The sequence below is a fragment of the Zingiber officinale genome, chromosome 7B, assembly GCF_018446385.1.
Source record: "Zingiber officinale cultivar Zhangliang chromosome 7B, Zo_v1.1, whole genome shotgun sequence".
Taxonomy (NCBI): Eukaryota; Viridiplantae; Streptophyta; class Magnoliopsida; order Zingiberales; family Zingiberaceae; genus Zingiber; species Zingiber officinale.
In genome coordinates, this window is record NC_055999.1 from 110,832,092 (window position 1) to 110,859,888 (window position 27,797).

General features: G+C 35.7%; 1 protein-coding gene and 2 pseudogenes across 3 annotated transcripts; 2 read left to right on the plus strand and 1 right to left on the minus strand.

Annotated features, from left to right (window-relative positions):
• The first annotated feature begins 2,044 nt into the window (after positions 1 to 2,044).
• LOC122006907 lies at positions 2,045 to 13,827 on the plus strand (annotated as a pseudogene).
• On the minus strand, positions 4,890 to 23,163 carry LOC122006908 (GPN-loop GTPase QQT1-like). Of its 3 annotated transcripts, none has more exons than XR_006118793.1 (11): positions 22,989 to 23,163; positions 21,816 to 21,860; positions 21,640 to 21,719; positions 21,468 to 21,542; positions 20,590 to 20,693; positions 20,323 to 20,479; positions 20,144 to 20,231; positions 6,561 to 6,633; positions 6,354 to 6,484; positions 5,485 to 5,586; positions 4,890 to 5,153 (listed from the first exon to the last, which is right to left on the minus strand). XR_006118793.1 is itself a non-coding variant. In XM_042562599.1 (10 exons), the coding sequence occupies exons 1-10, from the start codon at positions 23,078 to 23,080 to the stop codon at positions 5,547 to 5,549; spliced, it is 885 nt and encodes a 294-aa protein (XP_042418533.1). In that variant the 5' UTR covers positions 23,081 to 23,163; the 3' UTR covers positions 5,238 to 5,546. The 3 variants fall into 3 exon arrangements, 1 of the variants encoding a protein (XP_042418533.1); XR_006118792.1 differs by having other exon boundaries at positions 4,890 to 5,159; XM_042562599.1 differs by lacking the exon at positions 4,890 to 5,153 and having other exon boundaries at positions 5,238 to 5,586.
• Positions 23,164 to 24,093: 930 nt separating this feature from the next.
• LOC122007673 lies at positions 24,094 to 24,241 on the plus strand (annotated as a pseudogene).
• Positions 24,242 to 27,797: the final 3,556 nt, after the last annotated feature.

Consider the following 27,797-nt stretch of genomic DNA (forward strand, 5'->3'; position numbering starts at 1 on the left):
ATTGGTAAAATATACAGATACTTTATTAATGTTCTTATAGTAATTTTTATTAATGTCTAATAATTAAATTATGGCCAGTTTTCACTAGTATTTATTGTTACTAACTTAAGCCTAATCTATAATAAACGGATGCTCAAATATTGAAGTTTTTTATTTAAATAATTGATAAAATATATAGATACTTCATTATAATTGTTCACAATAACTTTTATTAGTATCTAATTAACTTATTGCCAGCTTCCACCTACTCAAAGGCACACTCATCTGATACTTATCTTTACTAATTTAAGACTGAACAAATATCATATATAAATACATATATTTTTATTTAAAATATACAAATATTGTATTCTAATTTTATAGAAATATTTTTTACTTTCTTACTAACTTAAGTCTAAATATAATAAATGAATTACCAATAAATTTTAATTAGTAAAATATACAGATAATTCATTATAATTTCTTATGGTAATTTTTAAGCACTCATTTAATTATAATAAATAATTGATAAAACGGTAAAGTAGAGAAAAATCCCTAATCACAATCACAACTTTACATGTAATCCCCAATCACAAAAAATATTATTTTCACTCCCTGCATGCAAAGTATTACTTGTTTCAACTACCTCATGTAAATATTGTTATCTAAATTACCCCTCAACTTTTTAGGTATAAAAGTCTAAAAATGAGTATGCAGAGAGTTAAATTCAGCACTTTACACTAGAATCTAATACTTTATACTAGAATCAAGTATATTTTCTATCAAAATTAACCCTCATATTTTTTTCGGTACAAATAATCTAAAAATGAGTATAATTCCTATTAAATTCAGCACATTAAATTAGAATTGAGTATATTTTCTATTAAATTGAGCATGATTTTTTTCTTGTTTAATATAATTCCTCATAAATTCAGCATCATTTACCATTTAAAAAAATCTAGTATATTTTTCATAGTATCATTTAAAGAAAATCTAATATATTTTCTATCTAATTGAAGTGAAAAAAGAATTGTACTCAATTTGATAGAAAATATAATAGATTCTAATTTAATGTACTGAATTTAAAAAGAAATATACTGATTTTTAGACTTTTTATACCGAAAAGTATTATGGACAATTAGATAAATATATTTAACTAGGGAATAAAAATAAAAATTTTTATGAATAAAAACTACATGCAAAAATAAGTTTATAATTAGGGACTACATGTAAATTTACCCTTTGTAAAATATACAGGTACTTAATTGTACTTTTTCCTAATGTCAGTCATGAGTCGTGACTCAAGCCGCTACTTGTGTCTGGCAGCTGCGCTGGAGTCCAGCTGGCAACCTCAGCCACGACGGCCGGTAAAAAGAAGTAGTAGACTGGGTCCCCGTCGTTTCTGCTACTGGTTACCAACTCCCCTCAGACAAGCACACTTAGTGGGCACCACCTGTTAACTAACAGCATTTCGAGTATGATTGAGAGTTCGAGTAACGAGTACATGACTTTAGTGCATCTACCATTCCCGCCGGAGAAACTGACATTTTAAAAAAAAGAGGCTGCAGAATTACCCACTTTTTCGTGGGGCCTCCACACATATTAACGGACGAGATAGGATCTAGAGGAGCCATGATCGATCGCATCCGTCCGTTTGTTCCCTTGAGGTGAGCAAAACCCAGAGACTTCCTTCGTCGCTATAAATATGCCCACTCGCTTCGCCTCTTGGTCATTCGTCTCCTTCATCTATGCTCCTCCTCCTCCTCCTCACAGATCATGATCACCGTGAAGCAGCCCCCACGGGCGGGATCAACCGGTTATGACATGGTATTCTTGCAACATGGGTCGGGAGGTCGAAGGTCTGCGGCAGCAATTGCGATAACATCAATATCTGTCCGTGCTAAACACCTTCGACCGCCATGTCATCGCCGGGCCCGTATTCACCGTGATTTACTCCCTCTCATACTCGTGGGGCAGGGGTGAGGGGGCCGCTGGGCGGCGGGACCCGCCTTTTGCAACATGATCACCGTGAAGCAGATCTCCAACGGCACCAGAAGGAGGAAGATGCACATGCACCGGCTCATTGAGGAGGGCATTGTGCTGATGCCCGGGATCTATGATGCGCTCTCCGCGGCCGTCCTCCAGAGCTTGGGTTTCAAGGCTGGCTTCGTCTCCGGATACGCTGTCTCCGCCTCCCGCCTCGGCATGCCTGACATCGGCCTCCTCACGTACGTGCACATCGATCGCCCACTCCGATCATTCGTTTTCCTTCACACCCAAATCTCTTGCTGCACATTACCCTCTTTTGGCAATCCATTACTTGTTAACTTTCTGGATTTCAGAACGCCTGAGATGGCAGACGCGGCTCGAGCAATCTGCGCAGCGGCTCCTAATGTTGCATTCATCATCGATGCCGGTGATGATTTTTTTTTCCCCCTTCCCGCTGGCCTTTGATTTTCTGTCCTCGACAGCAATTTTTTTCTCAATTCCTAACCTCCAGATACCGGAGGTGGCAATGCCCTCAATGTACAAAGGACTGTTAGAGATATAATTGCTACTGGTGCTGCTGGTTTATTCCTCGAGGTATCCTGGTGGCCGATACATCGCTAAGTTGTTTGCTACCTTCTCCTCTGGTGCGATAATAGTTATAACTGACTTTCGCTACTTGCGTGTTGATTCCAGGATCAAGTTTGGCCAAAGAAGTGTGGTAAGAAAAATTACAGAATTCCATTTCTCTTTCTAGTTCTTCCAATTTTGCTTGTATATAGAACTGTTGCATATCTGATCTTTTCTCTGTATGTCAAGGTCATATGTAAGGGAAACAGGTAACACAAATCGACTTCGGTGTCTTTTATTCTCTTTTCTGAATATCTACCATCTATATGACTGCTGAATCAAACCTTGTTTCCTTCTGCCCTACCTTCAGGTAATAGCCGCTGATGACCATGCTGCTAAAATTGCCGCGGCCAGAGAAGCCATTGGCGATTCTGACTTCTTCCTCATCACTCGCACTGATGCCCGTGCAACCGCAGGCGGTTTAGCTGAAGCCATTGCGCGGGCTAATCTCTACATGGAGGTACCAAACCCCTCTCTTCACTGCACTGCTCACATACATAACTAAATTGATGAATTTGGCCACTGCAATCCGCAGGCAGGAACAGACGCCTGCTTCGTTGAGGCACCACCGAGGAGCGACGACGAAATGAGAGAAGTGTGCAAGAAAACCAACGGTTTCAGAGCAGCCAACATGCTTGAGGGAGGATACACGCCATTGCACACACCTCAGGAGCTTAAAGAAATGGGCTTCCATCTCATTGTGCACTCCACCACGGCTGTCTACGCTTCTGCTCGCGCTCTAATCGACGTCCTCAGGGCACTGAAAGACGAGGGGTCGAGCAGAAACCACCTCCGCAAGCTCACCACCTTTGAGGAGTTCAATGGCATGATCGGGCTCAAAACTCTCAACGAGATCGGAGCCCGGTTTGAAAAATTCTCAGTTCCCAAAAACTAATTAAAGCATAATTATGTGACAAAAGATGATTGCACTAACTAAAGCACAATAATGCCTCCATGGGGAAAGGTTAAATAAAGTCCTTATGTGTTTGGTTAAATAAGGTTTTCTATTTTTTGTATTTGTTTATCTTGTAATTCTAGAGTTGGTTCATGTTTACATGCATCAGCCAGTCGTAGGGTGGATTCTTGCAGTTCAATGGTTCTTATGAATGAACAAGATGAGATTCAGTAGTCTCATTTTGTTGTCATGAATGCTTCTTATGAATGACCAAGATGAATTCAGTAGTCTCATTTTGTTATCCCCTCGAATGGGTCTAGTGGCTAGCGCATGAAGTGTTGTCACAATGAGATCTGGGGTTTGAATCTCGGCAAAACCGAGGTAAATACCTCCCTTATGTGCTAGTCACTATTCCAAAGACTAGTAGCTGCCCGTGATTTACCTCCTCCGTGTTGACCTTGGGATGGATTGACGGAGACGCTGGAGGCGAGCGTATTCGCCTTTAGCCACAAAGATGAGAAAACTTAAAATCAATTTCTAAAGCAATGAGAAAATCTTGTTCACATCCAAACTAAAGGGAAAAAAAAAAGGTTATCAGACATCACATACCAAATGATTGTTACATTTTATGTCTTCATATTTGAGAGCTAAAATTGCATAATGTAGAATAAAATTGCACAAAATTAGATTTTAGTAAAATGTAATCTTCAGATGGTACAGGCACATTTTAAATAAAAAATAAAAATATTAGAAAAAAATAATCAAAATTACACCTATTGAGGAAAAATATATATGAAACACGTTACGTTTAAGATGGTATGAACATATACATACACGACCAATAAATGCTCTAGTTAAACAATATGAAACTATATATATGAGTAGGGATAACAATGGGACGGATTCGGATCAGATTTGGCCAATCCCAGAACCCGTCCTGCAAAAAAAAAGGACCCGAACCCAGATCTATGTCGTAACCCATTTGACTGGGTTTAAACTCACCCCGTATGGGGCAAGTTTAATACGGGGCCGAGTTTAAACCCGGCCCATTGTCATCCCTTCGAGAGACGGAGAGCAGAATTACAGATGGAGATTGGAAATTAAAAATGAGTTACATATACTGTTAGGGCTTCCACATACGAGGCGGGTTCATTGAAACCCGTAACCAGCCCCGAATCCACTTCTAGACTTGGTCAACAGGTTTAGACATGCCCCGTAATCCGTTTGACCAAGTTTAAATCCACCCCAAATGAGATGGATTTAATACACCCATTGTCATCCCTACATTTGAGTACCTTTAGAGGATAAAGCTACACAGAATTATAGAATTATGTTAAGTAAAACATGTTTGCCTATGAAAATATGTTTTAAAAAAAAAAATCTTAAACTCCATAGCATGTCACAAAGAACTACATTATGTCTAAATATGATTATAAATTCTCCAAGCAACCAAACTCAGAGGAAATGCACAAAATCATACTTTGGTAAGGACTGATTCAGCATAATATCTTACATTCGTTTATTGTACTTGATAAGCAATTCTTTTAAGCTGTCAAGTTTGTAGAAGGGTAATCACATCTTACCCATAATTCGATCAACTCGGACGATTGTCAATCAACTCCAGTCAGGTTGAAAGACCAACAAAGTTCTAGCTAGCAACCATCTGAATCTGACAAAAAGGGAAAAGGAAGCCAGGGAAGAAAATTTATCTCTAGAAAAAAATTTGAAAAACACACCAGCAGTACAATTTTGGAAAACTAAGATCTTTATATTGTTTTTGAAAGAAAAAGAAACCATTTAGGACTTTCTTTGCACAATAACATTTGATTATAAATTCATCTAGTTCTCAATTATAATATATTCCCTTTGCAGGGCATTCTCAATGCGTTCCAGTAACAGTTTGTCTATATTGACAAAACATATTTCTTCTTCTTTCAAACATGATTTTTTTTCTCCTTATTTCAGATCATAGAAGATGATCTATAATCCATTACCTAGGAAGTGGTCTCGAGCCGCATCACCAGCTCCTTGTTGGTGGTTTCTGCAACCTGCATAACTATTCATCCTTCATGTACTTCTCCTGTACGGCTGCAGTTGTAACCAACAGTTAAGGGATAACAATACCATGAAAGGAGCACTCAACGGAACAAATAAGAGGTCTAGAGTTTGAATCCTGCTAGGGATGAATATTCTAAAAGTCAGCCTTTGAGTGTAGTAAATGAACCAGGGGAACGCCGTCTACCTCCAATATTAATTGGGCAATGCCCGAACACATAGATTATCAAACAAAAAAGCATGAAAGGAAAATTTTTATTTCACCCTTGAGGGATTGCCTTCTTTTTTAAAATGGCCTTAGAGTTTCTAAATCACCAAAAAAATACAATATTTGCATACTTGACGAAAAATAATTGTCATTGGCCTATACATGACATACTACCACATCATTATTCAATTTGGAAATTAACAATGTTAATTACTAGTGAGTGACACCACGAGAATTGGAAAATCCATGGGACATTTTGATGATTTTAAAATTTCAAAAGGTATTTTGAAAGAGAAGGATAAATTTCCGGAGGCAAAATGAAAACTTCCCTATATAAGGAACTAAGTAACACATAAGATAAAAGAAAGTAAAGTTGTAACCAAAGAAGTAGAAGATTCACAAAGAATCTCCTAATACATCCTTCAAATAGCTACCTTTGGGTGTTCAAGTGAGAAAAGGAAATAATAGCATGAAGCATTGCAATCTTTGAGCAACACAAAGCAAAACTAATACAGAGTACTCCATGTAGAACCCAAAAGAACGGAATGCTCAGAAAGACAAGGAAATGATAAGGAAATTAGCATCTTTCAAAAAGGATATCTGTAATAGTCCCAGTCGAGTGGTGCAGCTGCTATTTTGCTGAACTCGACAACACTGCCCTGTATGCTGTCGAATATATATCCATTGCTTTTATCAATCTGCTTCACAAGATTACCAACGCTTTCTTTGTCCTGAAATTGAATATTATGTAATCTATCTCTAAGGCTTAGAGTACAAGGAAAACAAACTGAAGAAAAGGCACCTTGCCTGAATGTCTAATGTTGAGAAGTTGACGAGGCCAAAATCTTCAATGATATCGCATAGCTCCTTGGTCAGCTTCCTGTGAGTAGATAAAAACAATAGTTCAAAAATGTGAAAATAGTTAGTTACCACATGATTCAGGCCATTCAACAGGCATAACACTTTGCCACATGAGGTTATTATGAGCATAGTTATTTAAGGCGTGAGGTGCCCAAAAATGCATAGGTGCTGTGGAGCCTAAGGCGCACAACGCAAGATGAGGCGCATGCCTTAGGCGCTCTCGGTATAAATTTTTACAATTCAAATATATATATATAGAGAGAGAGAGAGAATTTCCACAAAAATATTTCACTAACGAAACTATAGTCCATAAAATATTAAACAATAACGTAAATATAAAATTTATTAAAAAATAAATAAGTTATACGCATAATTCAAATTAAAGAAAAAAATTCAAATATCTAAATCATCTTTCCTCAATCATATCATTATCATCATCGTCATTGTATCTGGTTGTATCTTCATTGGTTTCCTCAAGACTGATTTTTTTCTCCTCTTCATCAATAAGTTGACTTATAAAAGATCTTCTCTCAGTTCCTTTTTGATGTAGTTGCCCTTACTTCTTTTAAAGAAGATGAAGCTCAAGATCTAAAATTGTAGGCATCTTCACCAACACCAGAAGCTCGTGCAACTTCACTCTAAGTCAAATTGTCATCGTCAAATATTAAATCATTTTCTTCATCAGTGTTATCATTTAATCCCCCCATCAACCATTAATTGCTATCGTCTATCTCATCCAAAGAAATAGGATTAACAATGTCATGGGCAGAAAAAAGTGTTGCATGCATGTTACGTAATTAATTAAAAGGGTAATTAAAGGTATGGGCTGGGCTTTAAAAAGTTTTTTTGGGGCCAGATTTGCATTTGCACGTCTCGCTCCAATGAGGCGAGAAAAATTGCACCTCAAGCGCGCTTGTCGTCTCTCACAAGGCGCACACTTAAGCGCACTTCTTTCAAGCAGTGCACCTGGGTCACTACCAGGCGCAAGAGGTTTGCGTGTTGTGCCTTGCGCCTAGGCATAACCAGGCGAGCACCTTTAATAACTACGAGTATGAGAATTCATTAACTTTGTTAATGCAACATGTGATTTTGCATAAACATATATATGGAAAGAAAGCCTAAGGAGAAACCACGTGGGGAGAAAGCATAAATTTCAACAAGAAGGTGAAAGTGTAAATTTCCCCCAATAGAACAGACAAGGGATCGTGGTTCCACACGACTTTTACATAAAATAAATAGCGAGATATACATTTTGCATACAGATCAGGATAACATGGTTGGTAAATGATGATAATATTATGTACACATATATCCACAAAGTATGTAAATCAAACTGCTATAAATTTCCATAGTATGTGATATCATCCTATTTATGGTTGAAAAGAACCATAAACATAAGCTCCTGTCAACATTCAATTGTCTAATTTGGCAATTTTATCTGCAGAATGAAGCAAAATGAGGAAATGAGGTGGAAATAAGGGCCTTAGATCCTACCATATTCAATGTTGAACAGAGAAAGTAATTATGTCGATCCTGCTGACCAAGTTCCACAATTAGTCATCAGATGCTTCCATGATCAACTAGGATAAGAAACAACGCTAACATTGAACTAACTGAAGACAGTTTCAAAGGACATGGATAAATGCCACTAGAATACTCAATTAATTTTTTGTATTTGTTAAAGAGGCTATATGCGATCAACAACAGAAGTTCTTATAAAAGGATTTGTTTCTCTCCCTTCAATTTAGTAAAGTCCTCCCATTAGATATATAACTGGTAATCCTTGGAGGACTTTGCTGTACTAAATTATTACTCTGAAGATCTCAGTTATAAAATTTTCCAACAGAGATCAAAATATTGAGTACAGTATCGGTCAGAATGGGAGGATATATGTATGGATCCACATAGACAGGTAAATTTTGCCTTTGTCAATCTTATTGTATTTTAATCCATGGGCATAATAATAATTTCATCCATGCTAAGATAACAATATTTTAACACTCTCCAATTACAAAACAACTTTCAAGGAATCCAAAACAGGGTATATTGTGTTTTTAATGATTTGACCCCACTTCAACATGCTTAATAGCCCTTAAAAAAAGGGCTTTTGATGCTGTATGTAGAATGGATCAAGTAGTGTCAAACTCCTAATCTGGTATTCGTCTAAATTTGACCCAACTTGGTATAATCGTGAGCCAAGATATATATATATATATATATAACAATGGCAGTCCAGTGCACGAAGCTCTTGCTAATACGCAGTCTTACCCTACTTTGCAAGATGTTGTTTCCGAATATATATATAAGGTTGGAAAAAAAATGCATCTACAAATGGAAGTAATACATCAGATAGTGGAACTAAATTTAACAAAAAGAAAAAAAGATAAATGTATTATCGTAATTTATGACAGACTCAGAACATGGACAAAATACATCTAGAACTATTTCACCGAATTAAAATGAAAATGATGCTCATATGCACTTGTTCATTAGGAAACACCACAACAAAGTTTGACAGATGGATTACCCAGTGACATAAGATGCAATTTTTGGTGGGCAAAAAGGAACAAAAATATTACAGATGCGATTTTTGGTGGGAAAAAAGGAACAAAAATATTACTGGGGCTGGTCATATTATATGGTCAGCCTAAACTTTAAATTTGTGAAATTCAGAGCCAAATTATCAGGTCTGGCCCAACCTGATAATTGGCCAGGTGAAATAGGAGACAGCAGTTCAATTCCAAGGAAAGATATCTGGGTACTATGGTTCAGACAAGCAGGTGTTAAGTCCACTTGCAGTTGCACGGTAAACATTTGCTTCTGCTGATGGGAAATTTGTCCAAAACTGAGAGCAGTGGGCATCCCTGAATTACAAAAACTTTCAAACAGTGTGAATCTCAATCATGCCCCATTGCATGACCAAAATTTACAATTCCAACAAAAAACCAGCACACAAGACTGGGCAGCACAAAGAAAGTACTCTGTGCCATCTGATGATGCTGCAGTAGTGTCCCTATCAAAGTTGACTTGTGCCGGCACTACTAGAGACATGAGGAATCGGTAAGATTCCATCTTGTAACCCTCATATTCATATTGCCAGTTACGGGGATGAGGTAGAAAGGTGAATTTGAGGCTAAAAATTGGTACAAAATGGAACATATACCAGTGATCAATCGAAGGTGGAATTGACTGGACAAGGTGGCAGCAGATGTAGAGATTTTGTCCACTTGGCAAAGGAAAAGGTGATAACGGAAGAGTAATCAAGCAAGAAATTTAACCTCTTGTTCTCTCAATGCTAAGTGGAAGGGAGTGAGGGAGTCTAACATCTTGGTCTTCGGGAATCTATGATTTTGCATATAATGAGTCAAGACGAAATCTTTGGAAGGGAATAAGATATATGGCATGCCTTATAATTATATAAGTTGATTATACAATATAAATACTATTATCTTTGTATGAGTTAATTATACAATATAAATTATACATGATTTTTTCTTTTATATAATTATATCCTATATATTAATATTTAATTTATTACATAATAATATTTAAAAATGAATTTAAATTAAATTATGTAATAACTCATTTATATTAATTTATGCATTAAATCAATTTCAATGAATAAATATAATGTATTAAATTAAATACAACCTTAATCAGTGACTCTACTCAAATTAAATTAATTTAAATATTAATTTCTATTAATATATGCATTAAACAAAATTTCAATGTATAAAAATAGTGAACTTTAATTTGTATTAATTGACGAATTAAATCAAATTTCAATGAATAAAATAATTCAATGCATAAAATAATTTAATGAATATAATTTTTAATTAAATTACAAAATTCTGATCCCTAATTATATGTAAATATATTAAATTTGAATATTATTTTTTATGTATAACTCCGCTTGACCGGTCATGGTCGGTCCCAAGCCTGGATAAAGGAGGAGGGTTGCGTTAGATTGCCAACCAGTGTCAAACTATGGCAAATATTCAATGAATGAATCCATTAAACTATTGTGCTAATGCTAGGTTGTTCCCTGGAAGGAACGCGTTGCAGGGTCCGACTGTAATGTCTCGGCAAGGACCGCTACATCTCCAGAACTCCAATGATAAATATGCAAGAGTTCGCGTTACAGGGTCCGACTGTAACGTCTCAGCAAGGACCGCTACATCTCCATGAGAACTTGGGTGTAGTGTTAAATAGGCAAGAGTTCTCACACCATAGGTTAGATAAGAACAAATATGATAGGAAAACTAATAATCTAAGATTTGGAACATGGAATATAGGAACTCTCACTGGTAAATCAATGGAGGTAGTAGATATGATAATTAGGAGAAAAATTAGTATTTTGTGTGTACAAGAGATAAAATGGACAGGCGAGAAGGCAAAGATGATAGAGAACTCGGGTTTTAAGTTATGGTACACTGGAAAAAGTAAAGCAAGAAATGGAGTGGGTATCATTGTAGATAGTTTGTTAAAGGATGAAGTTGTAGGAGTAGTTAGAAAAGGAGATAGAATTATAGCCCTTAAGATAATAGTGGCAAAATAAACTATGAACATTGTTCAAGGCAAAATCTAAAATCTCGTGTTAACGGAACCCCACGAGTTAGGCCTTTATATAGAAAAGGAAATATACACCAAAAGACTCAAATACCCTTTTACTTATTCTAACACTCCCCCTCAAGCTTGAGAATATAGATTATATACACCAAGCTTGTTACATATGTAGTCAATCCGGGGACCTCTAAGTGATTTAGTGAATATATCTGCTAGCTAATCATTTGAGTTGACAAAGCTAGTAAATATTTCTCCAGATATGACTTTCTCTCTGACAAAGTGACAGTCAACTTTAATATGTTTTGTTCTCTCATGGAAGACTGGATTTGAGGCAATATGCATAGCGGCTTGGTTGTCGCATATGAGTGACATTTGTGTAACTTCTCCAAACCTTAGTTCCTGAAGCAACTGCTTTAACCATATAAGTTCTTGACTAGCAATAGCCATAGCTCGATATTCTGCCTCTGCACTGGATCTTGCCACAACATTCTGTTTTTTACTTTTCCAAGAAATAAGGTTACCTCCGACAAATATACAAAATCCAGAAGTGGACCTTCTATCAGAGGGAGATCCTGCCCAATCTGCATCAGAATACCCTACAACTTGAGTATGTCCTTTGTCTTCATATAAAAGACTCTTTCCTGGTGCACCCCTGATATATCGAACAATGCGAGTTACTGCATCCCAATGTTTTTTGCATGGAGAGCTAAGAAACTGGCTTACTACACTCACTGCAAATGAGATATCCGGACGAGTGACAGTAAGGTAGCTTAGTTTCCCTACCAATCGCCTATACCGTTCAGGATCTGAAAGGGGCTCCCCCTGATTTGGTAGGAGCTTGACATTAGGATCCATGGAATTGTCGACTGTCTTTGAGTTTAACATTCCTGTTTCTTCCAGAATATCCATTGCATACTTCCTTTGGGATATAATGATCCCATCTTTAGACTGTGTCACTTCTATCCCTAGAAAGTATTTGAGTTTGCCAAGATCTTTTGTCTAGAAATGTTTGAAAAGATGTTGTTTTACTTGTGAAATTCCAAGATGATCATTACCTGTGATGACAATATCATCAACATAAACCACTACATAGATGCAACCAGTAGATGAGTGGCGATAAAAAACAGAATGATCAGCCTCGCTTCGAGTCATGCCAAACTGTTGAATTATGGTACTAAATCTACTGAACCATACTCTGGGTGACTGCTTGAGACCATATAAAGATTTCCGTAGACCCCCGAGCAACAAAACACGGAGGTTGCTCCATGTAGACTTCCTCGAGCAGGTCACCATGTAAGAATGCATTTTTGATGTCCAACTGATGAAGGGGCCAATGGCGAATTGCAGCAATAGACAGAAAAAGACGCACAGAAGACATCTTGGCAACAGGAGAAAAGATGTCACCATAATCCAATCCAAATACCTGAGTATAGCCTTTAGCGACAAGACGAGCCTTAAGCCGATCAACCGTGCCATCTACACCAACTTTCATCGTAAACACCCATCGACAACCAACCACTGACTTTCCAGGAGGTAGAGGAACGAGGTCCCAAGTCCCACTGCTTTGTAGGGCACTCATTTCATCAAGCATAGCCTGTTTCCATCCTGGATGGGCAAAGGCATCACCTGCAGTCTTCGGAACAGAAACAGACGACAGACAATAATAATAGGATGGGGAAAGACGATGATAGCTTAAAGAAACATAGTGAGGAGAAGGATTACGAGTGGAACGCATACCCTTTCGAAGTGCAATAGGAACATCAGAGTCAGGAGATGGGACCGGAGGAAACGACGAAGGACTTGGCTCCAAAATGTGTCCACAGCAGTGTCAGTGTTGGTCGGCGGCAAAGCAGAACGAGGACGACGTTGATAAACCTGCAAAGGAGGAGACGAGGCTGGAGGTGATAGAGGCGCCTCCGGAGGATAAAAGATAGTCACAGGTGCAAGTGAAGAGGGAGAAACCTCGGCCTGTGAAGCGGAAGAACCAAAAAAAGAAATCGACTCAAAGAATGTGACATCAGCAGAGATGAAGTACCGACGAAGAGTAGGGGAATAACACTTGTACCCTTTCTGAGACCGTGGGTACCCAAGGAAGACACACTTATGAGACCGAGGAGATAGTTTGTCAATGTCGGGATCAAGAGCATGAGCAAAACAAATAGAACCAAAGACCCGAGGTGGCAGAGGATGAAGGGACTGATGTGGATAAAGTACCTGATGAGGTATTTTACCCTGGAGAGTGGATGAAGGCATGCGATTGATGAGATAACACGCAGTGAGTACGGCATCACCCCAAAATTGATAAGGGACATGAGAATGGAGAAGAAGAGTCCGAGTGGTCTCAAGGAGATGACGATTCTTGCGCTCTGCAACCCCATTCTGTTGAGGGGTATGAGGGCAAGACGTGCGATGCAACACACCATGAGATGTCAAGAAGGTACGAAATTGAGTAGACAAATATTCGCGTGCATTATCACTTTGTAAAGTTCGAAGAGAAGTACCAAATTGAGTTTTTATTTCAAGGAAAAAGGATTCAAAAATAGAAAACAATTCTGAGCGATCCTTCATTAAATATAACCATGTACAACGGGAAAAATCGTCTATAAAAGTAACAAAATACCTTGACCCCATTGTAGAAGAAACACGACTCGGACCCCAAACATCAGAATGAACCAAAGCAAAAGGAGACACAGCCCGACTCTCAATACGAGGAGAAAAAGAACTACGAACATGCTTACCTAATTGACACGACGCACAAGATAAAGACTCTAAGTGAAAAAGACTAGGATGTAACTGTTTCAACTTATTAAGACCTGGATGTCCCAACTGAGCATGAATAAGAAGTGGAGATGCCGCCGCCGAACCAACAAAAGAGGGTTGTTGAAGCCGATATAGGCCATGAGATTCACATCCGAAGCCAATCATCCTCCCCGTACTCCGGTCCTGTAAGGAAACAGACGTGTTAGTAAAAGAAATGACACAATCAAGAGATCGAGTAAGTTGACTTATCGACAATAAATTAAAGGGAGCTCCGGGAACATAAAGAACATTATGAATTGAAAGAGATGAAGAAGGATGAACAATACCAATACCCTGGGATTGAGTTTGGGAACCATTGGCCATGGTGACCATTGGTAAACTACCAGAAGTAGTGAGAGAGGAAAAAAGGGATTTATTACCAGTGATATGATCGGTGGCCCCAGAATCAAGAACCCAAGGACCCGAAGAACGAGATATGCCAGCAAAGGAAGTACCAGCGTCTGCAATGGTAGCAGTGGAACCTGAAGCCTGTCGATCCTCAAACCATTTCAGAAAGTCAGTATAGGAAGGTGTTGAAGTCGAATCAGGTGTTAACTGTGGAGTGGAAGCTGAAGGAGCAACAGAACTCTGAACAATCGGAGCAGCACGAGGAGGACGACCATGCAAACTCCAGCATTTATCAATTGTGTGTCCCGGTCGGTGGCAATGATCACACCAAGGTCGTCCTTTGCCACCCTTGCGAGGTGGAGGTCCTTTGTGTCGAGAGACCAAAGCTGACGAGTCGACAGGAACAGAGGAAGGCATCGTCAAGACTTTGGCCGCGACACGGAGAAGAGTCGCCCAGGTATTTTCCATGGTAGCTTCTGTGGGGCTGCCCAGGATCTGGTCACAGACATGAGAATAATCCGTGGGCAGACCATATAAAGCCAAAGACATAAAAAATTTCTTCCGATTTTCAAGCTCTTCAACAGGATCGGCCGCAGGTGGGAGCAGTTCATTGAAGTCACAAAGGAGGCTAGAAACTGAACCCAGATAAGTTGACATTGAATCCTTAATCTGATTGGCGTTGAGGATGGTCATGAGATCTTCACAGACTTGATAGAGTCGCCGAGAGGTGTTTGTAAAGAGTTGTTGAGCTTGTGTCTAAACAGCTTTGCAGGTTTTGTGAGTACGGAAGACATTCCTAAGAGATGGATGGATGGTGGCTCGGATAATACAACATAACTGAGCGTCGACCTTCTTCCACAGAGGACGATCTACGTCTTGAACATCTTCTTCAGTTTGAGTGAGATGTGTCTCATAACCCTGTCCAACAAGCCAAAGCTCAATGTGAGATGCCCAAGAGATATAATTTTTACCATCCAACTGCTCGGAAGAGAGAGGTGCAGTGATATGGTTGGTAAAAATTGAGGTATCTGGTTTTGGGACACTAGATGTAGTCATGAATAGAACTGTGAACCCAGCTGTTGGAATATACGAAGTGAAGAGGAACAGGAACTGATATTAGTAGCTAATTTGGAGCGGCTATGCGGATATAAAGAGTGCTGTTAGGTTTGCTGACGCAGAGGAAATCAGCTGGAGTTGGATTCCAGCCGGTGTGCCGGCACTTGGGAAGCAGGAGGCTGCAGGCACTTGAGAAGCAGGAGGCTGCAGGACGCCAGGCCGAGGAACCACACACAGAATGTCACCTAATAGCTGAGTCGTGAGCACAATAACGAGCGCGCAGAGGAAACTCAAGACCACGATCGCAAAGAGGCGGAAGGAGTTCAAGATCGCAGCGACGGCGGCAATGACGTGGAGGAAGAACACGTCGCTGGCTAAGGGATCCTCAGCGACTTGGCCACCAGAGGTATTCAGAACAGTCGTACCTGAGAAGAGGGCGTGGTTAGCAGTGCTGGCGCCTGAGGGCCGGGTCGATGTTCTCCTCGTCCTCCTCAACGCGGCTAACTCCGCCGACGAGGGCAGGCTTGGGAAGAGAGGCTCGAAGCTCTGAGAAAGCGTGCGCCGACACCGATCGAGGCAGCGAAGAAAGCTGCTGGCCAGTGGTGAGGAAGAAGAAGAAAGTCGGCGGTGGGAGTTGTCGCGAGCCCTAGCCGCACGATCGAGGAAGAGATCGATGCCAGTTGGCGCCGGTGAGAACTCGCGCGGAAGGAGGCGACGCGAGGAAGGAAGCGGCGCTCGCTGCTGGAGAGAACTCGTGCGGCGCTCGCGCTGCTGGAGATGCCCGTCGCGCGGCAAAGAAAAAAGAGGAGAATTCGGCGCGGGGAAGAGAAAAAGAAATTAGGGTTTTGGCTCTGATACCATGTTCAAGGCAAAATCTAAAATCTCGTGTTAACGGAACCCCACGAGTTAGGCCTTTATATAGAAAAGGAAATATATACCAAAAGACTCAAATACCCTTTTACTTATTCTAACAAACATAATTAGCGTATATGCACCACAAGTAGAATAGATGAAGCTACCAAATCAAGCTTTTGGGAGGACTTAGATGAAATATTACAAAATATTCCACCAAATGAAATGATTTTAATAGGAGGTGATCTAAATGGGCATGTCGGAGTGAAAAATGAGGAATATGAGAGAGTACATGGGAGTTATGGGTTTGGAACGAGGAATGAGGAAGGAAAAACTATATTAGATTTTGCGATAGCATATGACCTTATATTAGCTAATAAGTTTTTTAAGAAAAGAGAAGAATACTTAGTCACATTCAAAAGTGGGAATAATAAATCGCAAATTGACTTTCTTATGGTTAGGAAGAAGGATAGAAAGATTTGTAAAGATTGCAAAGTCATCCCTGGAGAAAGCTTAACTACCCATAGGATGGTAGTGTTGGATATACGCCTCAAACATACTATCAATAGAAAGAAAATATATACAATTCCTAGAATTAAATGGTGGAAGTTAAAGGATGGGAAGCAAAATATATTTAAGGAGAAGATAGAAATACAAGCATTATGTGAAATATATGATGACTCTAATACAACATGGGATAAGATGATATCAAAGTTGAAAATAGTAGCTAAGAGTGTACTCCGTGAGTCAAAGGGACATGCACCACTAAGTAAAGAATCTTGGTGATGGAATGAGAAAGTACAGGAGAAAGTGAAGGAAAAACGAATAGCTTATAAGAAATTATATATTTGTAAGAACGAGGAAAACTTAAAAAAAATATACAATAGCTAAGAAAGTAGTGAGTGAAGCAAAAAATGAAACTTTTGAATGGTTATATCAAAAATTGGATACAAAAGAAGGGGAAAGAGACATTTATAGAATAGCTAAAGTGAGAGAAAGGAAAACAAGAGATCTTAGCCAAATAAAATATATTAAAAATAAATGTAAAAGGGTAATAGTAAATGATGGAGAAATAAAAGAGCGGTGGAAGAGGTATTTTCATCAACTTTTTAATGAAGGTTTAGATGACCAACTTAACTTAAGTAATTTAATTAGGTCAAATGAGCATAGAAATTTTAATTTTTATCGTAGAATTCAAACTTCAGAAGTAAAACAAACTTTAAATGAGATGCACAATGAAAAAGCCGTTGGACCAGATGATATTCCGATAGAGGTATGGAAGTGCTTAGGGAAACAAGGTATTGAATGACTTACAAAATTATTTAACATGATATTGAAAACGAAAAGAATGTCTCATCATAAGTACTCTAGTTCCCTTATATAAGAACAAGGAAGACATACAAAATTGTGCAAACTATAGGGGTATTAAACTAATGAGTCATACTATGAAACTTTGGGAAAAAGTAATAGAAAAAAGATTAAGGAAGGAGACAAAAGTGACAGAAAATCAATTTGGGTTCATGCCTGGAAGGTCGACAATAGAAGCTATACATCTCCTTAGACAATTAATTGAAAAATATCAGGAGCAAAAACAAGATCTACACATGGTATTCATTGACTTAGAAAAAGCTTATGATAGAGTCCCAAAAGAAATTATATTGAGAATTTTAGAAAAGAGAGGTGTTAGCGTAACATATATTGAACTAATTAAGGATATGTATAAGGATGTAACGACCAGAGTAAAGACTTCAGGCGGAGTAACTGAAGCATTTCCAATAAAGATAAGGTTAAATCAAGGATCAGCCCTAAGTCCCTATCTTTTTACACTAATTATGGGCGAACTCACTGCGCACATTCAAGACACAGTACCGTGGTGCATGTTGTTTGCAGATGATATTATTTTGATAGATGAGACACGTGAAGGAGTAAATGCTAAGCTAGAATCTTGGAGGAAAACACTAGAAGGGAAAGGTTTTAAGCTTAGTAGATTAAAGACAGAATATATGGAATTTAAGTTTAGCAATATTAGAAGTAATGAAACAATTGTTAAGATAGGAGAGGATGAGTTGCCCGAAACCGAGAGATTTAAATATTTAGGATCATTTTTACAAAATGATGGAGGGATTGATATAGAATACAAGCAGGATGGGTGAAATGGAGGGGAGCGTCGGGTGTTTTATGTGACCGTAAAGTACCTCTTAAACTTAAAGGTAAGTTCTATAAAACTGCAGTTAGACCTGCTATGTTATATGGAGCTGAATGTTGGGCTATGACTCGAGCACATGAGCAGAAGATGAGAGTTGCAGAGATGAGGATGTTAAGGTGGATGTGTGGACATACGAAGATGGACAAAACAAGAAATGAGAGCATTAGAGAGAAAATCGGAGTTGCATCTATTGAGAACAAATTCCGAGAGACACGTTTAAGATGGTACGGACATGTACTTAGACGACCAATAAATGCTCCAGTTAGGCGATGTGAAACTATGATAAACATGCATATCAAACGAGGAAGAGGAAGACCAAAAAAGACTTGGTTAGCAACAATAAAACAAGATAAAATTTATTTAAATATAGATGATGATATAATAGGAGATAGAGCTCAATGGCGTAAAAGGATTCATACAGCCGACCCTACCTAGTGGGAAAAGGTTTAGTTGTTGTTGTTGTAGTATTATTTTTTAAGTATTAATTCATATTTTAATGTAAAAATATAGCTCAATGTATAAATATAATGATTTAAATTTTGTACTAATTTATGTACCACTACAGATTTTAATGTATACATATAATTAAATTGGTTTGTATATTAGTTATTGCTAGTATAATTGGTTAGGCTAATAATTTAATTAGACATCATGGATTGGAGGGTTATTTTGATAATGCACACAGAATGTAATTCTTTATTGTTCAACATCTCTTTGGAGCAATAGTGGACATCGTGAATTGTCAAGTGCTACTTGGGTATCAAGGTTTTGGATATTACAATTGTTGTGATGAAACATTATTACAAAGTCAATCATCTAATTTTGAACATCTTTCATCAACTTAATCAAATGAATATCCATATTGATAATTTAATGTTAATTTATATCGACCCCCATATGTTGAAGATCAATTTAATCAATATGATACTCAAGGAGAATATAATGAAGATTTGGTTCCTCCCCGTCACTCTTCGTGGTATTAACTCTGATAAGGTATAATTTTTATTGGATTTGTTTTATTATGTTATTATTGTATAATAATTATGTATATTGATTTTTTGTGGCTTCGTATATTTTATTTTTTATTACTAATGTAATTTATACATTTATTTAAAAAAATTTAATTCTCTATTTTTTTATTTTTTTTATAAATCCACGCCGCCCCTGTTCCGTGAAATAATATTGGAACCAGAACAGTAGAGTCGGCGATGACCACCAGGACCGTTCTTGAGAATCTTGATGTCAACATGATGCAATATGGTACCAAAGCTATATTGTTGTATGATACGGCTCAAGATTTTGAAGCAAGAAGAACCCTAATAAGTTTCCATCTCAAAATATTTAGATTATCACTTTTCAACAATGAATTTCCTTGAAATATCATCATTGAATGTGAGGTATATCAAAATCCTAGTTAGAATGATTTGACTGGTATCACCTCAAAATGCCAAGTGAAATTTGATCAGTACATTAACATACATGGTATTCATGATCGAATCTTTCAATTGGAAAAGAACATAAAAATAATCAAAATATTGTAGCAATCATAAACAATAATTTATCATTATGTGCAAAGCAATAAATAAGTATAACATTTAAAAAATCTGCTTGGACTGTAGTAATGTCTGAAGCACAATTCAATAGTTGATATTTTCTATGACAACAATGCATGCGTTAAATTTAAGCAGTTGACAGTAAAAACCTGTATTTGGATGAACGAGGATCCTGATCAAGATGGTACTGCAAATAAGATAAATCTTCAACATCGGTATAGAATTCCAGGTTATAAACTGTGAAAGAAGTTAAATAACTATGATTTGATCATTATAAAGGTTTATGTATTCAACATAAATGTACAAGAAATTACAATATTGCACATACCAAGCTTTCCATAGTTCTCAATGAGATCAATTTTGGAGAGGACATTAATGTGGGGCAATTCCAGATGTAACATGGTTGTTAATGAAAGTATCAATCCGCTGACATATTTTCCAGGGTCACAGCATAGGTGAGCATCAATTAGGTGAACTGCCGTCAACTGCATGGTATGAATAAATAATAAATGTTAATTAACAAACCATGACATGTAGCAATTTAAAGCAAGAGATGGAAGCAATTTATCATTATGCATGCAGGAAAAAAACATACCCGGAGATCCAACTTCTTCACAAGTTTAGTGATGATATTCTTTGTGTTTGAATGAAGAAAGAAGAGTTCAACCTGACCAGGAAAATCAAATAGGAAGTAGTGGTCTGCAATTAAGAAAAGAAAGTTTACTCAAAATGATGGTAAAATTAATGTTTGATGAAGCAATGCCTAGATATCTCTACTTTCAGATACCCTTTTATGATTCAACTAAATTGGATAAAAATAAAAATATTTATCAGAGTCAATCAACATGCTTAAACGCCAAGCAACCAAAAGAATAATCAAGTTCATGGATATATCTTGACACGATCAAAGGACCCTCTCTACCTCTCTCATGGGGAAAGGAAATCACAGCTCATGAGACAGCCTTGTTTTAGTAACATGCAGCCCAACATTTTTAGTACAGTATAGTATTGACTTTCATGAATGATTCATTCCTCAAGAGAGAAGACACTAAAATAATTTAAATATTAAGTTTCAATAGAGTGAAATATTTGAGCTGTTAGAAATTGTGAAAGGATGAACAAGGTTGGGCAAGAAGAAAAAGGACATTAGGAAATTACTACGACCAAATGATCCCAATTACCCAAAGCATACAATGCTAAAGAAAGTCTTGTCTGATACAACAGCCCTCTCTATTAACAGGACAGACTCAGAAGTTTTCCTTACAGAAATAATCAAGATGAGATTAATATAAAAGGTATACCAAAATTCCTTTCTAAGTAAATGAACTCCAAATTAGTCCAGCTTTTCAAAATTGTACTTTAAAAGGCACAGAAATATTCCTCCTTTTAGTTTTTGCATGAAATCAATATTCTGATGATGGGACCAGTTATCCCAAATACCTAAAGAAAAAAAAAGGGACTTTTTGTCCTTACCATCAAGAAAAGGTTTCAGCTTGGACTCTAACCAATCCATATTCTTCTCCAAGTAATCCATGCAATATACAAGACCTAAAGGTGCACAAAATAGTAAAAAATATATATATATTTCAGCATGTATACTTACAATTGTTGCAAAAGTATGTAAGAAGGTGTTTGCTGATATTACCTCCATTTGGACCAAGAGAATGCTCCACCATAACATCACTAAGTTTTATTAGATCCTCAATATTGACGGCACACTCATATCTGTTTTGATTAATCCGAAAAACATTCAAGCAATAGAACTTGTAGCGTTGATAAATAAGTAAAAAAAAAGTGGGGTAGATTGAATTCAAAGGATACGGTAATGAATCATTTGCCGGATCCAAATTGACGACAACCACTTTTCTGCAAGCCAAAAGTTGATTATCTTAATGACCGGAAAAGTAGAGTAACTAACAATCTTATAAATGGAGCGAAATCTCAAACATTAAGGTAAAATACTCTAAAAAAACCAAGGTAGCACAAAGCAGGTACAAAATGGGATGGGAGCATGGTTCATTAGAACGGGAGCGAAACGGCTAGAACGGGCATTCTAGCAAAGGTATGTCTTGTGTCCTATCAATTTCCAATAAATAACGTCGGTTGCTATGGGATGGTGTTCTTGGGCGTTATAACGGCAAAAAAAAAGGCATGGAACAGATTTTGGATTATTTTTTTTTCTATTCTGTTTGCATTTAAGGTAAATTTGACTTTGCTTTGATTCTTGTTTTTAATGTTTTGTTTGTATTCGAGGAAAAATAAAGACAGATTTGATATGTGCATCACATCACTATCTGCTTTTTTCAGCATTTTGTAAATAATGCAAGACTAACGATCTATCATAAATAAACATATTGAAATTTGAACATATTCATTTTTGGCTTACAGTCATCTGAGCTACTTCGTTTGATTTCTTCTATCATCATTTCGAACATATTCGGCAAACAATCTTGTTTAAAGAAAATTTTCAATTTCTTTTAATTTAATCTACTAAGTTATTAAGAATTCTTTATTTCGATGTGGTTCAAAAATCAAATATTAGCTATACATTTTTATCATATAAGCATGATTGTAACCAAGTTGTTAGTTAAATAGAAATGTAATGCATTTTTTGATGGGAAGGATTAGGATATGATTGTTTATCATTTATTCTTATTGTCTTATTTAGTGTTTTAGGCACACCCTCAAACGGCTAGCACATCATTAATTATTTTTTTAGAAAATGTATTAAAAAGAAATGGAAAATTAAAATGATTGTGAGTATACTCATAATTACTAATAAATTTGAGATCCATTTAATCGACATGATACTCAAGGAGAATATAAGAAGATTTGGTTCCTCCCCGTCACTCTTCATGGTATTATCTCTGAAAAAATATATATTTCATTATATTCCTTATTTGTTAAGAAGATTTGGTTCCTCCCCGCGACCGTTCTTGAAAACCTTGGATGGGAAGGAAACTTATTTTTAGACGAAACAAAAGTGTTGCGTACCTGCCAATAAGTTTGAGAAATTGGGACATGCCATTGCAGTAGGTGGTCTTTCCAGACCCTGGCGGTCCGATCACAGCTTGCCCAAAAGCCATGTCCTGTCCCCTCTTCCTCCTCGCCTCGCCTTAGCAGACTTGGGGTTTAAGAAAGGATCGCAGGAAGCGTCGAAGCATCTCGAAGACTAATTTGCAAAGCCGATCAAACAAAACCGATGGATCCAGTCCAGTGAACCCGCCCGATGGGTAAGCTAAACCGGTGCGTCATATTTTATAAAATGAACCTTGAACTTTATATATCTTATATATCTGAGTTTATGAAAAAATCATTATAATGTAATTATTTGTCATATATTAATTCCTTTCTTTTATTAATTATTTCTGAAAATACTCAATTTTAATTTTATGGAATATTATTATATTATATTATACTATACTATAAAACTTCTTTTGTTTTATGTTTGCATCCCGCCTCAATTATAATTATTTACATTCGTTAAAATAATTATTATTATTTATTTTTAAAAATGAGTTACATCTTATTAGTAACTTAATTTTAATTTCATATTCAATTCTTATTTTAATCATTTATTTGATAATTATCTAACATTCTCCTACTTAACTTAAAAATTAAATAAAATTTAAACTTAAAAGATAAGTATGATAATTGTAATTTTAAGCATCAAAATTTATCCACTTAAAATATCATAATTACTATTTTACTATTTTATTAAGAATCAGACATTTACTAACTAACATTCTCCTACTAATTTTTTTTTTCATTAATCAAATGAAGGATCTTTATTTTATTTACTTCATATTACCAAAATAGTCTTTGATTTGTATGCATCATTATACACCTTATTCATATTCTATATTAAAAATTAAAATTAAATATATGTTAAATTCTTTTTTTTCCTTCTTCTTGAAGTTGAAAAGAGCACATGTGTTTCATTCAATCTATTTTTGAATTTCCTCATGAATCATATTATTAAGAATTTTTTCCATCAGTAATTTCTCCTGATTCTCTTTAGTCTTACATTTTAAGATTGACAACACTACGCACGAAAAAGCTTTTATAAATACCTTGCACTGGCGACATTATATAAATCATACTTTACTTGGTTTTTTTGCTAAGATCAAATATGATATTAAATTAATTTTTTATAAGGAGAAGTTTGTTGGGATTCTCGAGTTGCTATTGGGATTCTCGAGTGTCACCCTTGCATTGTACTATTGCATGGGTCTGGTGCACCTTACATAAATCATATGACCATTGAATAATATTATTTAATTACTTGATAAAAAATATTTATTTTATAAAATTTATGTATATTTATGTATTATATTACACATACAATATATATGTAAACAATCGCGAGTAAAATATTAAATGTGAGATATAGTGATTGTATATTAATTATATAACATACTTCATTCTAAACATCATGAGCGTCAATATCCTATCATACTCGACCGATAAATGATATATATTTTTTTTCATAATGGTCTATAATAATATTTCTAGACAATTCATATTATACCACCGGAATATATATATCATAACTAGAAATTATATGTTGAAAAACACATAAGTGAAATCAGAGTATCAACTTAATAAATCATTCAAAAGGATAACAAAAAATTCATTCTATATACATGTTCCTTGAATATTTTTGACGGTAAACATTTAGCTAACGGACTTGCAATTAATTGTAGTTTCATTCTAATATAATTTTGTTTCTGAACTTTTTCTTTAATGACAAAATATTTTAGTTCCCTATATTTCACACATCTTGAGTATTTATCTTTGTTTTAGAAGAAAATTATTGTAGAATTATCATAATAAATTTTTAGCTTGATAATAGTGTCAACAGCTTCTAGTCCTAAAATAAATGTTTGCAATCATAATATATGAATTGTGGTTTCAAAACATGTCACATACTCTATTTCCTTTGTGGATAAGGTAATGATAGATTATTTAACATTTTTTTATCGTATTGCTAGAAGAAATAAATAACCCAAAATAGATTTTCTACTATCAATGCATTCAATAAAATCTAAATCTAAGTAATCAATCACTTTTAATTGATTAATTTTTCTATACATGATGCCTTTAAGATAACTTAAAATTTTCTTAGCGGTTTTCCAATGATGAATTCCAAAATTACTTTTATACTTATCAAACATTCCAACCTCAAAACTAATATCCAATCTTGTACATATTTGCATTTATATTAGACTTCCTACTACAAAAGCATAAAAAATTGAATCTATTTGTTTTTGTTCTATATCATTATTTAAAATAAGACTAAAGTTTTTCCCTTTTCTAAATTGGAGCAATTCTAGTGGAATATATTTTCATATTAAATCTCTTTAAAATTCTTTCAATATAAGTTTTTTGAGACAATCTCAATAGTCCCTGTGATCTATCATGAAATGTTTCCGTTCCGATCACACAACATATCTTGCTTATATCCTTTGTTTCAAAATTATCTTATGCGACATATATATCCAAACCATTAAGAGCAAGCAAGATATCACTAACATATAGAACTAAAAAATATAATTTTACTCCTATTGATCTTTTGATATGTGCAATGATCAACAATATTTTTTTCAAAACCAAAAAATATTACGATATCATGAAATTTAATATACCTTCGTCTCGAAGTTTGTTTAAGTCCATATATTAATTTCTTAAATTTATACACTAGATAACATTTGTCTTCAATCGAAAAACCTCAGATTGACCCATATATATTTCTTTAAGATTTACATTAAGAAAGGTCATTTTCATATCTATCTAATATAATTCTAAATCATAATGAATCATCAATGTCATAATTATATAAAATGAGTCTTTCTTTGATCCATGTCATCTGTTTAGTGTATCTTGTAGTAATAAGTCTAGTCCCGTACTTCCTCGGGCACAACTATGATTAATCGGGATCTCTGACCGTCTCATTCAGATCTGATCTAGATCATGCTCCATGTGTGTCTTTGGTCATCTGGATCAATTTTTGATTGCCCATAACTCCCAATTGAGTCGGCTCTTTATCCTATTCGACGAAGAATTTCCTTATCATCTGATTCAGTTGCTTGAAACATGCACGATCTGAGTCAACTAGTTTCAAAACTTTGATTTCAACCATCTAAGGCCAAGTTCGTCTAAGTTAAGTTACACCCTTCGCCCAAGTACAAGTTCATTCAACTTACAACACTTTCCCTTGTGCAATTTTCCATTTGTCTTCTCGTCCTCGGATGACACCGAGTCCATTAGCTCACTCCTTGTGTTTCATTCTCGCTTCACCAGTACTCATCTGTAAAGCTTTTCATCCCTCATATGTATGGAGTTTGTTCTTTCCCTTTTCGTATCATCCTTCTTGTTTGCTTGGGTCTTTTGTTGTAGGTGTACTTATCTCTAATGCTCCTCATTTGTTAGTCGCTTGATTGCCCCATACTTCTTGTTTCCATGAACCGTAAATTATTAATATACTTGTGTGTATTTTTGACTACTTAGACATTTAGACACACATCAAAAATAGAACGCAAGATCATGATCCCTTCCCATGTCATCCTTTCTCACTTACTTGAGTCTTTTATTCTAGGTGTATTTATTTCTAATACTCCTCATCTTTCTAAACACACATCAAAAACATAACGCAAGTCCTAATTTAAACTTTTTACTTAAACATCAAAATCTATGGATAAACCACGGGAGATACTAACATAACTATTACATAGAGAAGTAAATTAAAAATTATTTGAACTCAATGATGATTAAAATACGGACTCTATATTTCTTTTGTAGACTTAATAAATATCAAAATAATTTATTTAGAGACTCTATATTTCTTTTGTAGAGTTAATAAATATCAAAATAATTATTCTAAATAAAGAAAATAAATTAATGATTATAATTATTCTCTAATTTATTATAAATATGTCGATCTTAGCTTGAATATTTTGATTTTCTTCATTTATGATCCACTAATCTTGAATATTTTTTATTCTTGATGATTTTCAAAAAAAAAAATTTATCACAGATGAAGCAATCTAAGATCTATTTTCATTTTTTTTAAAAAAAAAAATATATGTTTCATAATATCTATTTTCTCATCTGCATTATTCTCCCTAATTGATAAATACTCGACTCCTCACGAGTTGATAGCTTCTCCTTTTAGGTCTTTATTTCCAAGTATAAAAAATAATTATTTCAATGACTATGTTTAATAATGTCTCTCCAATATTTTTATTCTTGGGATATCTCTTTTTTGTCATTTTTCTGATGATTGAGTTCTTTGTACAGTGAGAATATATTTCTAATATGTAAAGTAGAGTTATTGGTTTGGTATATAGAAAGAAATAAGTGTTGAATAATGTGAATGAAAATTATGAGATGAACGGAAAGGATTCTATCGTATATGGAAACTTTCGTTCTATATTAGTAGTTCAAGGGTTAGTTAATTAGGGAGAGGTAATCTTATGTAATGAGAAATTTTAGAGTAGTGAACTCTAAATAAAAGTCCTAGGTGGTAAAAGCTCTAGTGAGTGAAGTCGGACAATAAAAAATTCTAGGGAAAAGTAATCTAGGTAATGAGAAGTTGTGGAGGAGTGAATTCTAAACATGTGTAACCGAATGATTTTCGGTAGACTAGACTAGCAAATTTTAGTAAACCTAAGTATAAATTTACCAATACTATTTTACATTACTATTATTGTTGTTGTGTTAATTTACAAACAAGTCAAGGTGATTTGATGCTCGGCAAGAGGAAAATCCTAGGGAGAGGTGATCTTAAGTAATGAGAAATCT

Coding starts and splice junctions, on each gene's coding strand:
- LOC122006908 (XM_042562599.1), bottom strand. CDS start 23,080: ATGGCTTTTGGGCAAGCTGTGATCGGACCGCCAGGGTCTGGAAAGACC. Junction 21,720..21,815: donor CCGGCAAATGATTCATTACC/GTATCCTTTGAA, acceptor TAATCAAAACAG/ATATGAGTGTGCCGTCAATA. Junction 20,232..20,322: donor TGAGAACTATGGAAAGCTTG/GTATGTGCAATA, acceptor CTTCTTTCACAG/TTTATAACCTGGAATTCTAT.